Source organism: Pseudorasbora parva, chromosome 2, assembly GCF_024679245.1.
Source record: "Pseudorasbora parva isolate DD20220531a chromosome 2, ASM2467924v1, whole genome shotgun sequence".
NCBI lineage: Eukaryota > Metazoa > Chordata > Actinopteri > Cypriniformes > Gobionidae > Pseudorasbora > Pseudorasbora parva.
The window spans coordinates 43,947,022-43,960,893 of record NC_090173.1 but is presented as its reverse complement, the minus strand read 5'-3'; the positions used below and the strand labels follow the sequence as shown (position 1 = coordinate 43,960,893).

Sequence of the window (13,872 nt, the reverse complement as noted above, 5' to 3'; positions counted from 1 at the left end):
AAGCAGAAAATACAGCATCTTTTGAACTTTTTGAAGCAGAAAGGAACTGTCAGAAAGGAGTTTCAAAGAATCACAAAGCAAAATGTGATGAGTTAGAGGGAGCAATATATGAGTAAGACAGCAAGCAGGTGGTAGAGGGAGAAATAGAAGGAGAGGGAACTTTGAATGAAGGAAAAGAGCCAAAGAAACTATGGAGGCTCTGATTAGTAATTCCTGGATCCGCATGTCAGCTGACAAAGATATCAGGTTAAATTTAGCAGAGGGTCTGTGAGGCAAACAGAGTAGAGTATGCCAGAGAAAACAACACTCCCACCGTCTCCATTATCTGACCTCATATTTCACCAAGGATTTGTTTGAACTTACTTAGCCAGAGACTTGAGTAGCTTCCACTGCTTAATGTTTAAACCCATTTCCATTTGACACACAAGGAAGAGGTTTGCTCAAAGGAAATGATATATCTTCCTTTATAAGCAGAGTGTCAAGTGTTTTGATTCACTAATGCTCCCTAATTCACTAATGCTCCCTAAGTTTCACTAATTTAGATGTGCTTTCCAATCTCACCATTTTCTTTTTTACTAATAATTACAGCTCACAAGACTCTGTTCATAAAGGGATAAACATTTTAATACTGTCATCATTTACTCACCCTCATGTTGTTCCAAACCAAACGACTTTCTTTCTTCCATTAAAAACAAGAGAAGAATTGTATTGATCATTCTTTTCCAAACAGAGGAGTAAGGCTTTTAAACTTTAAATGGGCACAAAAGTACCATAAATGTACAAAGGTTTATATAACTTATGAGCTAGTCATTCAAATTCTTTCTTTGATGAAAAGACCAAAATCGTTATTCACTGATAATCCTCCAGTGAGCTGTTAACCACTGTGACTGGATCATTGTGTCAGATGAACTCGAGAACCAAATCAGTCTGATTCGTGAATTAATCATGTTTTTGTATACTAGATTAAACGATTCATTGAAAATATGTGACTCAAAAAGAATGATTCATTCATGAATCATACATCTAAAGACATGTGGGTGATTAAAGGATGACAACATTTTCATTTGAGTGAACTATCTGTTGGTCACCTACTATATGAAACAGAACAATGAGGCAGATATGGATGCAAACTATGCATGATTAAAAGTACCACTGAAAATGACTGTGAACTGCTGAGCTGAACAGGTGTTGCTGTGAAACTTGAGAGGGGAACAATCTGCCTGTTTAAATATTTAGTAGGGAAACCTGCATATAATTACCACATGAATGTCACATAAACAAACACAGGCACCATCGTTAAAGCTTTTTTTCCTAAAAAAAAAACCCAAAACAAAACAGTATACACACTGCATGCAGAATTATTAGGCATGTTGATTTTCTGATCATATTTTTCCCCCAGTCGCATTTTAACAATTCTAAACCACTTTAATCTTAATAACTTACTATTAATTTTGTATTTAATCATTTATAAGTGATATATAATTGTTCATGAAGGCTGAAAATGAAAAACAACTTATATTTAACAATCCAATTACATTTTCTTTTGTTTGTCAAAAAAAAAAAAAAGTTTGTATACTGTGCTTTGCCCATGAGAAGGATACAATACTAATGCAATACTAGAAATTGCAGTCAAGGCATGACCACTGGACAGTGAAATGCTCATTGGGTCAACAGGGTCAGACAAAACAGGTGACGGAAAAAAGACATGCAACTGCAAAAGAATTACGGTGAAGAATTGAGTGTGAAACCATCAGGAACCCTTTAGTTTCAAGCACCACCATTTTCCAGAACTGCAACCAACCTGGAGTGTTCAGAAGTGCAAGGTGCCAGGATCTCAGAGACTTAAGATAGGTAAGGAATCCAAAAAACCGACCCCACTTAATAAGAATCACAAGCTGAAGTGAACTAAAAACGAATGGAACTAAACATGAACTCCCAAAAGGTAAACGGAGGTACAAGAGGATGTGGTGCTGGTCCTTCAAGAGTCACTCTCAACCGGTATGTCTATAAAGCCTATTAAAAAAAAAATCAGTCTTCGGTATTCACTGTCTTCATGTATTTTAAGAGGCTTGTGATTCTTATTAAGTGGGGGTCAAATTTGCATTTCACTGTTTTTATTCATTTTATGGAATAATGAATCTGTTTTGTAAGTGAGAATGAGCAAATTAAGTCTAGAATTACAATAAGCAGCATGTCCACACAGTGCACACAATGCCTCTGCACTTACGATTTCTCTCAAGAGATGTCATAAATGGCAAAACAAAGTAACTTGCATTACTTATTTGAAAAGTAGCTCAGCAATTGTGTTGTACATTTAAAAGTACTGTGTTACTTCACTAGTTACAAGCATGACAAAGTACTCTGATTACATAACTCAGGTACTTGTAATGTGTTACCCCAACACTGGGGTTTTAATAAAAAACTTTTTTTAATAAAAAAACAAACAAACACTTTTTTTAATAACTAAAACCCAAAGCTTACCAAGACTTTAGCTGTACAGTTTTGCAGCCTTGCAAATACTGGTATTTTCTTAAAGAAATGCAAATTTAGTTTCCCCATGGTGCCACTACGAAGCATTTACTATGCTAGGATATGGTCTTTATATTGCAAATAAATGTCACTGCTTCAGTTCCATACTGATAATAAATGGACATGTGGATGCACTCCACTTCAAATGCTGTCTATTCAAGAAATCTTTTTTCTACAAATTTCAGTCTGACTTCTGCTTGCTTTCTTCTGTCTGTGCGGGAGCAGTCATGCACACTTGTTTAGAGAGAACACTGAAACTCAGTTCAAATTAGCCAATCTTTCCATTTAGAGTGTGAAAAGACACATCAGACAAGAAAATAAGGTTTTCTACTTGCTTCTTAAGGTGACAGCTCAGTGTGAAGGGGCTGATGACTCATTCTGCAGTCATAAGCCACGAGTTTCACTGAAGCGTGACAGTGGAGAGCATCCATCTGTCTGTCACAGGCATGTCCTGCTGCCGTCGCTGACGAGCTTTAGCTGAGCTGATAATGAAAGTCTTTGCCAGATCTCCTCCTGTCTGCTGACATGTACGTGAGACCAAAGCCAAAGCATCCAAACAATGGTTTCAGCCAAAACACCAGACATATGACACAGCCATCTTCAAAGCATCTCTGGCATTTAGTTAAACTCATGTCAGGCCAGTTTGTATCTCTGGCCTCTGGTTTGGCTCAAAAGGGCAGATGAGATCCTGATGTCATCTGGCCAACTGGTTGGAGCATCAGCCGACAACAAGCATCCTAGTGCAACTGTTACCAATGTTATCTCACAATCAATTTGTACATATTATATGAGGTGGCTAATACCTACGAATTTGTATGACCTCACTCGTAGGAATTTGTAAGTTTTGTCTAAACCCCAATGACGCGTAGGTTTAGGGATGGGGTTTGAGGTATAGGTAATTCGTACAAATTCATACGAAATTGGCAACTCGTCAAATACGTACGATTTAGCAAAAAACGTACGAGTGAGTTTGTACAAATTCATACGAGTTCATACTCATAAAATACACAGGTGTTGGTCATATAATTAGAATATCATCAAAAAGTTGATTTATGTCACTAATTTCATCCAAAAAGTGAAATTTGTATATTACATTCATTCATTACAAACAGACTGATATATTTCAAATGTTTATTTCTTTTCATTTTGATGATTATAACTGACAACTAAGGAAAATCCCAAATTCAGTATCTCAGAAACTTAGAATATTGTGAAAAGATTCAATATTGGAGACACCTGGTGCCACTGTCTAATCAGCTAATTAACCCAAAACACATGCAAAGGCTTTAAATGGTCTGTCAGCCTAGTTCTGTAGGCTTCACAATCATGGGCAAGACTACTGACTTGACAGTTGTCCAAAAGATGACCATTGACACCTTGCACAAAGAGGGCAAGACACAAAAGGTCATTGCAAAAGAGGCTGGCTGTTCACAGAGCTCTGTGTTCAAGCACATTAATAAAGAGGTGAAGAGAAGGAAAATATGTGGTAGAAAAAAGTGTAAAAGCAATAGAGGTAACCGCACCCTGGAGAGGATTGAAAAAAAAAACATTCAAAAATGTGGGTGAGATTCACAAAGAGTGGACTACAGCTGAACCCTGAGAAAAGTATCATGGTTTCTACAATAATGCTAAGCAGCACAACTGTTTTCATCACAGATCATATTCATATTGCATCATTCAGAGCAGCAAATCATCATATCAGAATGATTTCTGACGGATCATGTGACACTACAGACTTGAGTAATGATTCTGACAATTCAGCTTTGATCATCACAGGAATAGATATATAAAATATATTAGAATAGAAAATGTATAGCCAGTAGCCATATCACCCAGTAGCCCAAGACTGTTTCCCACTGAAGCTAAGCAGGGCTGAGCCTGGTCAGTACCTAGATGGGAGATCAACTGGGAAAACCAGGTAGCTGCTGGTAGAGGTGTTAGTGAGGCCAGCAGGGGGTGCTCACCCTGTGGTCTGTGTGGGTCCTAACACCCCATAGTGATGGGGACACTATACTGTCAAAGAGCACCGTCTTTCGATAAAGAGTAGGGGTGTAACCCGGCATCCTTGCCAAATTTGCCCATTGGCCTCTGTCCAAAATGGCCTCCTAATCATCCCCCTCTCCTGATTGTCTTCATCTATCTGATGATTGGGTGGTGTGTGGTGGGCTTTCTGGCGCAATATGGCTGCCGTCGCATCATGGTGGTGGTTGAGGAGATTCCCCCCTTCTATATGTAAAGCGCTTTGAGTGCCTAGAAAAGCGCTATATAAATGTAACAAATTATTATTATATACAATCCAGTCACACCTGTGGGAAAGAAACTTCTGCTGAATACAGGATATTTCTAAATATCCCTATTTATAAACTGACCATAATGCATAAGCCCTGCACAGCTGCATGTGTTATTGGTGAATAAAAATACAAACACTAAAATGAATACTCTTTGAAAACAAAAACATTTCAGTGATCTTCCAAACTTAATGCAGAATCATTATGAAGAAGATCGTAGTGCAAATCATAGTCTTGTGAAAGATCTTGGAGGTGCCCCTGGTTACTGCTGGCCCATTGCCACAGCACCATAAAAATGAGCCATGAGCATATTTAATCTTGGAATGTTTATAGCATTCTTGAATTACTTAAACGTATTGATTTACACACTGGCAGCCTAACAGTGTGCCCCCTTTCTATTTCTGCGACTATTACACATCAGAGCAGCAATGTGTGAGCATGCAGATCTCAGTGGCTTCCAGAGAGTAAAGACCTGTTCACAACAAGGACAATAACAATACAGATGTAGTTCTAAAAATCATTCTGAATGTAAGAGAATAGCAGAGTCCACTCTACAACTATAAATGACAAAGTAACGATAGCGTTAGAAATTTGGAATCACTTTCAAAAATATTTTCTCCTGCTGATGAACGGATAAAAACATTGACAACTAAGCAGTGTTGCCAGGTCTGCGTAACAAAACTAGCATAATATAGCGAATTGAAAATATGCCAAAAGTAGGGCTGTGACCCGATCACACATAATAGTCGTCAAAAGATGCTCTGTGAAGCTAAACGCAGACCTTGGTTGCAATACACAGACTGGACTTGCAATGATTTAAGGCCTATCTCACAGTTCTTTACTCTTTTTCTTGCAATTGCGAGTTGATATCACTTTTTCTGCCACCAGGCTCTGCCCATAAAACACATCATAGATAAGTAGTCCCGCCTCTTTTCAGTGTTGCACTCACTGTGTTCTGTCTTAAGGTTTGTATTTCCACAGCATGAAGGATGAAGGTACGGTCTTACGATTTTAGGAATGAACAAATCATTTTAAAATCTTCCCGGTCTGACATTTGTTATGACATCCACTTCTAACGTGCTAATGATAACTTCCGTTAACTCTAAAATCAATAAGTAAATCCACTTCACCAGCTAAATACTCTTTGACAGTGATGATGCTGTTGAGCCACAAAAACAGAAGTTCAAAGACAAAATTCTAAAGATGGCTGTGCGCTTATTGTTTCTCTGAAACGTAAGGTCTAAAAATATAATATAATCACGTTTTCTGAAGAAAATGTGAGTGGTGCTTGCCTGTCCAAATACTACCACAAGTAACACTACAACAAGTTACATGCTAAAGCTTAATATTTAGAGATAAAAAAAAAAAGTCCCTAAGCCCAATTTTGTGCAATAATACTGTATCCCTCAACACTTCAACTCACTTAAGCGCAGTAACATATTGCAAGCACTTCAAAGACTTTGGAGGGGCTTCAGAGGAGTCAGATGGGAGGCCTGGGACAGGCTTTTGTGCATACTGTCGTCTGTTCTTTAGTCTCACTGAACTTTACAGCGGGTGGTTGTGTCCTCTGGGAGCATCCACAGGCAATCGGCCAGGTGTTCAGGAGTTGGCCTGCTGCTACTGATGACAGACATGCTGAGAGCGTAGAGAGTGGCTCAGTTACAACCTGAATCTGTAAGTCCCATTAAAGCCACTGCATGTCATGCTGTCCATTTAAAGTCATGGCAACTCTGAGCATTTGCCATAATGTTTTTTTAAAATATTTATAAGTGTACATCTTAACCATCTTAACCCCCCCAAAAAACAGTCTGCACTATATGTGCCTTTATGCAAGAAATGTTCCTGGATAATTGCTGGAACATTCCTATCAAACAATCACAGTCTAAATCATGGTTTCCTTGAAAAAGGAGGGAAAAGATTGTTGATATAAATAACGTTGTTCAAGCTTTGAAGCATAACCCATCTAACCTTAAATAGAACCATAAAATCTGATCGGTTGCGGGTCGGATATATCTGAGCATTTCCTCATCACCACATAAACTCACTCCCTCAGAGCTCTGGCATATCACAGGCATTCTTGAGGAATGGAGAGCATGAACGGTATTTTTAAAGAATGAATGTACTAAACCACAACTATTTTGCAATACTATATCAGTTATACATTTATTTTATTGTTATTTCTTGTTTGAGTTATCATTAGGTGACTTTACAGACCATTGCATGCTCTACTGACACTGGAAATAACCCTTCTTTCAAAATACAGGCATCAACAGGTGTGAGAACCACTCTATTTTTTGTAGTAGTAGTATCTACTAACATTTTAATATTGTGCATTGTGTAACATCTGAAGGATCGTGAAGTGATTGTGTAATACCTCTATATGTGGAAATGTTTCAGATTTGTAAAGTGGCACTGAGTCATTACTTTTTATATTTTTTATTTCTAAACAACATCAGCATCATCCTCTGACATTCCCACTTCTCTGGAAAATGTCAAAGTCTGAGGTAAGTTTGTTGTTGGTTATGATATGGCTGGTCATTATAGTAGATGTTTTACCAGTGCCCAATATTTTTATGGGCTCTTAAAGAAATAGTTCACCCAATATTTCAGTCATCAGTAACTCACCTTCCACATTGGATTTACATGGATGTCTTTACTTTAACTATCTCTGTATAAAGTTCCTAAAGCCCATTTTGGTTATGTGAACTTTCAATGGAGGGACAGACATATTTTGTTTCGTTAAAATGTTATTTTGTAATGACATGATGGTGAGTAAATTATGACAGAATATTAATTTTAGGGTGAACTATTCATTTAAAAGCTTTACAGGTCACGGCTCAGGTAGTCTGATGAATCTGAAAGCCGTTGCTGTACAAACAAATCTGAACTGTGTAACTAAGAAGTGATGATTTCATATGAAATTGTACTATGTGTACAAAACTGTATGGCTATTAGAAATAAGCACAAAGTAAGCACAGAGGTCCACCAGATATAACCCCACACTTAAACATCATCGGATGAAATAAGGTGCAAGCATTTTTGGCACTTTAAGTTTTTAAATAGACTTAGATTGTATGAAAATGTACACCAATTCGCCAAACAGTTATTAATTACCATGTGATTATGTTGGTGCTGTCATGACATCATTTCCATGCAACTGACATCTTGGCAACTTAAGGAAATAGTGTAAATGTGACTAAAAAAAACAACCACTCAGTCATTCAACAACCAAATGTCACACAAACGCTACTGGCCCTTTAAGTATCCCAGAGTGCTTTGCGTTTGTTAAAGGTAAACAAACGCCGGGCTGCTTCAACTCTACACATCCACTAAACATAAACGCGACAGTATTCACGTAAATGTTTTACACCCCTCAAAACCGCAGTTATATTTATTCAAAATAATCTGCACATATAGGGATATGTTAGTTAGCAGTTTGTAATATACATCGACCTATAAAAGCGACATGAAACCACAGATCTATATAGAAAACAGTGCATGAAACATGCTTGCATGACGTTAATCTTGCGTGCTTTTGTGGTTTTTATTAGCATTTTAAAAGCCAGAAAGTTTGTAACAAACCTGTTATGGTTTGAGGGAAATATATAGCCTAAAATTTATAATGACAACACGGAAGAGAAAGACTTCATCATTACCTCAATCAGAATATGCCGATGGTGAACCCCTCAAGAGACTCTTCCAGTGTCAGTCTGACACGAACTCCACGGATCAGGATCATCATCATTTCAGCAGCCCTTATTTCTCAATGAAAGACCCTGCCAGACTGAGTGACAGCTTCTTCCATCAGCCCTGCGTTGATCTGGCGAAGGCCTTTCTCGGCAAGGTAAGCGTCAGTCTTCGTTGTTATGGTCTAAAATAGTGTAAAAAAAATTCTAATTCAAATAAAATATAAATATTATTAGTTGCCTTTTTGCTGTCATTTATCTAAATAGATGCATACACATTGCCCAGCCAAAAAAAGGTTGCTGTTTTGACTTAAACAGGCAAATGCTTAAGAGTTAATAATTGGATCATTATTGCAGTGATTTTTATGTTTCTGGCATGAATCATCAGGCATGAATAATCATTTTCACACATGAATCGGCACCTCAGAGTCCAGGTCTCAAATTCATTAAAAGTCTTTGGGATGTGCTGGAGGAGACTTTACAAAGTGCGGGACCCTTGCATTGTCAATACAAGATCTTGACAGAAAATTGATGCACCTCAGATGGAAATAACATCACAACATATTTTTCCATCCAGAGGTGCATAGTTTTGAATATGTGTCTTCCTACATGGTTGTTTAAGAAATTAAAAGTTACACACTCCATCAAACCGGGTTAGAAGAACTGTTGCCAATCATATTACATGCTAGAAAAATAATAATCACTGCAATAATTATCCAATTAAAGACTCTTAAGCATTTGTCTATTTAAATAGAAATAGCAAGTTTTGGCCAGGCAATGTGTATAATAAAATGCTCTATTTTAAAATGTTATATAATTGTTACTTAGTTAATTAATTTCATCAGCAGTATATTGAGACTCAGATGAAACACAAATGGCACCTTTCTTGGGAGCAATTTCTGCATTGTATGTTTAACAAAATATTAGTTAATTTACATTCAAATTGTCAGGAAAGGGTTAAACGGTTAGTTCAACCAAAAATGAATATTCTGCCAGTAACTACTTAACCTTATGTCATTCGACACCCGTAAGACCTCTGTTCATGTTTGGAACACAAATTAAGATATTTGTGTTAAAATCCGATGGCCCAGAAAGGCCTCCAATGGCAGCAATGACATTTCCTCTCTCAAGGCCCATAAAATTTACTAAAGACGTCGTTTAAAAAGCCAATCTCAATAGTGGTTCTACAATCATTTTATGAAGTGACGAGAATAGTTTTTGTGCGGGGGAAAAAGGAGCCCTTTAAGAGTGTAATCCTGAGCCCTCTCCTGTCAAAAGACAGAAAAAGTACTCCAAACCTTTTAAGAATTATTCACAGAAACTGTGATGAAATCATGGAGTGACACCCAGAAATGAGCAACATCCCAAGCACATGCTCATTCCTTGGCACAGAAGCCCAATTCTGACATGATGGAAGAAAGTGTTTCTGTAATGCCACAAAATTGTGTTGTGTAAAATGTTTTAAAATCAGCATGAAACAAGTTGCGATATAGCCTTTTCTTTCCTATTGTGACATATATCTGAGTGAAACAGCTTATTAAACAAGAAAAAATGTAGCGCGGGATTTTATTGTTTGTCCAATAGGAATTGATTGGATAGTTTGCTATTGGTCAAACACGTGAGTGACAGGTTCTCAGTCATCAGAGAACAGAAGAGATGTCACTGCAAGAGGGATGGGGAAGATAGTTTAATTAAACATTAAAGGGGTTATCATGAATTTAAAAAAAATATGATGCACACAGATAAATAATTTATTATAAAAACTGCAATATTCCATTAAAATGCAATTTAATGTTACTGACTTTAATGTGGTGCTTTTAGATATAAAGTTGAGAATGACTGGCTTCCAGAAGTTTTTTTAAATGACTCCCTGACTTGAATGTAGACAGCATATCAATTGTGTTGCAATGATTCGCTCAGTAGTGTACTTGAAATACAGCTTGACCTCATGGAACATTTGAATGACAGAGTTAAATGCAGAGCGCAGAATAGACTCAAACTGACAGAGAAAGGCCTAATTTGCATTTTAATGAGGTTTAAAATGGAAAGAGGGCTGCTGAAAACATGAAGGCTACTGAAATACCAGACAATTAGCCACACTTTGTTGCATGGCAGTGCAGAATTTCAGGCTAATTCAACCAGCACAAAGTATGCCCTTGTTTGTTTTCAGTTTACCAGTGTGTAAATAAGGGTGAAATGAAAAGCATGAAAAGCCATTATCATGTTGAAGGGTATCCGATCTGACCCATAATAGGATGCTCGGTGTGACCAAGCACTCGTTCAGCGTGACAGCCTGCAGCCAGAATAGAGGAGGTGACAATTGTGGCTTTCACATTCACACTCTGCTGCGCTCAGAGCATATACACCATTCACAGCAATCTTGTATTTGCTCTACCTCCATTCCCGACTAATAATTTCAAAGGATAAGTGAACCAAATGAATCTACTTGGATTAAACACAGACTTACGAGCTGCTGATGAGATGAGTTTTTTTTTTTGCATTCTACTCTACTAATTGGACGACAGTAATAACTTTATAAATACGGAAGCAGTATCTTGTTTAACATAGCCATAAATAAAATCAGTGTTAATGTTGGGTGAACTATAGAGCCTGGTTTCACAGACAGGGCTTAGTTAAACCAGGATTCAGCCTTAGTTTAATTAGAGCATTTAAATAGCTTTCATAAACATGCCTTGGAAAAAAAACATTACTGGTGTGTTCATCTTGAGACAAAAATATGGCACTGACATATTGTAAGATATATCAGTGCAAGTTGCTTTTAGTTAAAACAGCTCAAACATCCATTTTAGTCTGGGACTAAGCTTAAACCTGGTCTGTGAAACTGAGGTATATATATTTGTTTAACATTAGTGGTGCTTGAATCATGTTAAAAGCGTTGCTAGGATATTCTGAGGTATTTTAGCACATTGTGTTAGTGATTATGGTTAGTTTTCTAATTTAAAACATAAGTGCCAGGTTCTTAGAAATGTACATTTTGTATTCATGTTGGTTTAGTATGGTTAAAAAAAACTTTACAGAAAATGTTAAATGACTCTAAAAATGTTAAGTAATATGTTTTTCTTACACCATAAATATATTTTAACATTAAGCATTTTTGCAACAACACGAATATGTTTATTCAGCAAGGCTGCATTAAATGGAGACTATTATAATGTTCCAAAAATATTATATTTAAAATAAATGCAGTTTTTTTCCCCAACTTTCTGAATCCAGAAAACAATTATCACAGTTTAACACAAATAAGTTCATATAGTCTTCAACATTGCTGATAATTAGAAATGTTTAATCCTCATATCAGAATAAGAGTAATGACACTAAAAATTCAGTTTTATCAATCACAGGTATAAATTACATTGTAAAATATATTCAAATAGAATTTAAGGCAATATAAATTCAAAATATTACTGTTTTACTGCATTTTTTGATAAAATGAATGCAGCCTTGGTGAGCGTAAGAGACTTGCAAAAAATCTTATCAACCGTAAACATGTATTTTTTAGAGTGCATATTTTATCAACTGTCAAAAACAATTATAGATTGAGTTGTTTAGAAAAATAATTACCCACATTTACTAAAAAATAAATGAAAAAAACGTTTAGGTATCATGAGCCAGAACCTCAGTCTCAGCCATGATAATCTATTGGCACATCTGCACCACCTGCTGGATATAAGATGACTACACAGTGCTTTTGCAGGAAAGAGTGTGATCTCTGGTTTCTGTGTTTACTAGGTATTGGTGAGGAAGCTAACTGATGGCACTGAGCTCAGAGGAAGGGTTGTGGAAACAGAAGCATATTTGGGTGGGGAGGACAAGGCGTCCCACTCAGCAGGGGGGAAACGCACTGAGAGGAACACTGCCATGTTCATGAAGCCTGGGACCATCTATGTCTATCCCATCTACGGCATCTACCTCTGCATGAACGTCTCCAGCCAAGGTGAGGCACCAAAATCCACCCTAATTGACCACACACACACATAGGAAAAAAGGCTTTACAGGAGATGGAGCCGGAAGGCTGTAACCACAGATCCCTCATCGCTCGTTATGCAAGAAACAAGTGTTTTGTTTTGCTGCCGTTTTGCTTCTCTCCAAATGTTTCTCATTATAGGTCAAGTTGGCACATTACAAAAACCTAGAGAAAGGTTGGAACATATGCACGCAGACACAAGCCAACAGGAAGGAGACAGTGAGGAGCCTTGCTAACTACTCTACTATGTGTGTGCAGGGGAGGGGGCGGCCGTGCTTTTGCGCTCGCTGGAGCCTCTAAGCAGTCAGGACGTCATGAGGGGCCTGCGAGCAGCCAAACGCAAGGCTGGAGCCAAATCTCTTAAGGACAAAGAGCTCTGCAATGGCCCATCCAAGTTGTGCCAAGCACTAGATATACAGCGCTGCTTCGACCGCAGGGATCTGGCCACTGATAAAGAGGTGTGGCTTGAAAGGGACCCAGAGCAAGAGACTGTTCCCGCTGGAGAGGTGGTGTCGACCCATCGGATCGGAGTCGAGTCTCATGGGGAATGGGCAACCAAACCACTTCGCTTCTATCTGAGAGGACACCCATGTGTGAGCGTGCTGAACAGAGACGCAGAGCGACAGATTCACTCACAATCCTCCACTGAGTTGGAAAATACAGTCTCCTGAAAGGTCTCCATGTTGTTCAGTCATTACATTGCTCTATTTAAAAAAAAGAGATTGTCATTATTTACTCACCCTCATGTTGTTCTAAACTTGTATATATTTTTTGTTATTCTGGAGAACACAAAAGGAGAAGTTTAGCAGAATGTCTAAGCTACTCTTTTCCATATAATAAAATAAATGGTAAAAATAGACAAAAAACACCATAAAAGTATCATCAAGTGGTTTTGCTTCATATTCTCTATATACTGTAAGTATATTCTATATCCTATAGTCTTCTAAAGCCATAAAGCAATGTTGTGTGAGAAAAAGGAGAAGTTTACATCGTAATTCACCAATCATTTTCAATTATGGTAATGATTTTCAGTGTATTGAAAACAAAAAAAGAGCAGCAACAATCACAAGCTACAGAAGAAAGTTATACGGGTTTGGAATGACATGAGGGTCAGTAAATAATGAGAATTGTCATTTTTGTATTGAACTATTCCTTGGGGTTTGATTTCTGAACATGTCTCTTTTTTGTAACATCATGTTTCTTTAATAAAAAGCCTTGTTATTCCTGGTGCTCATTGATTTTACAGATGTTTGGGAAACCATTTGCACCTCAAAGCAATTACAATCCCCCTTTCTCTTTCTGTTCTCGGTTTCTCTGCACTGGAGTCTTCAGGGCATGCAGTCTTATGGTCTGGAATTACCATCATGGCATGTGTTTTTGCTCT

The 13,872-nt window shown here is 37.5% G+C and overlaps 3 protein-coding genes across 4 annotated transcripts in view; 1 reads left to right on the top strand and 2 right to left on the bottom strand.

Annotated features, from left to right (window-relative positions):
• The window catches only part of rhbdf1a (rhomboid 5 homolog 1a (Drosophila)), an 83,340-nt gene extending 74,730 nt beyond the window's left edge, over positions 1–8,610 (bottom strand). Inside the window, exon 1 of the mRNA XM_067421128.1 lies at positions 8,474–8,610. The gene's annotated coding sequence lies outside the window, so the exon portion shown is untranslated. The remainder of the gene's footprint in view (positions 1–8,473) is intronic.
• Positions 8,104–13,709, top strand: mpg (N-methylpurine DNA glycosylase). Its single transcript, XM_067421223.1, has 3 exons — positions 8,104–8,661; positions 12,254–12,458; positions 12,747–13,709. The coding sequence occupies exons 1-3, from the start codon at positions 8,440–8,442 to the stop codon at positions 13,157–13,159; spliced, it is 840 nt and encodes a 279-aa protein (XP_067277324.1). The 5' UTR covers positions 8,104–8,439; the 3' UTR covers positions 13,160–13,709.
• Positions 8,673–13,872, bottom strand: part of nprl3 (NPR3-like, GATOR1 complex subunit) — a 31,523-nt gene continuing 26,323 nt past the window's right edge. The window contains exon 15 of one of the 2 annotated variants that reach the window (XR_010898642.1): positions 8,673–8,688. The gene's annotated coding sequence lies outside the window, so the exon portion shown is untranslated. Of the gene's footprint in view, positions 8,689–13,058; positions 13,193–13,872 lie in introns of those variants that run through there. The other variant, XR_010898641.1, reaches the window with a different exon arrangement.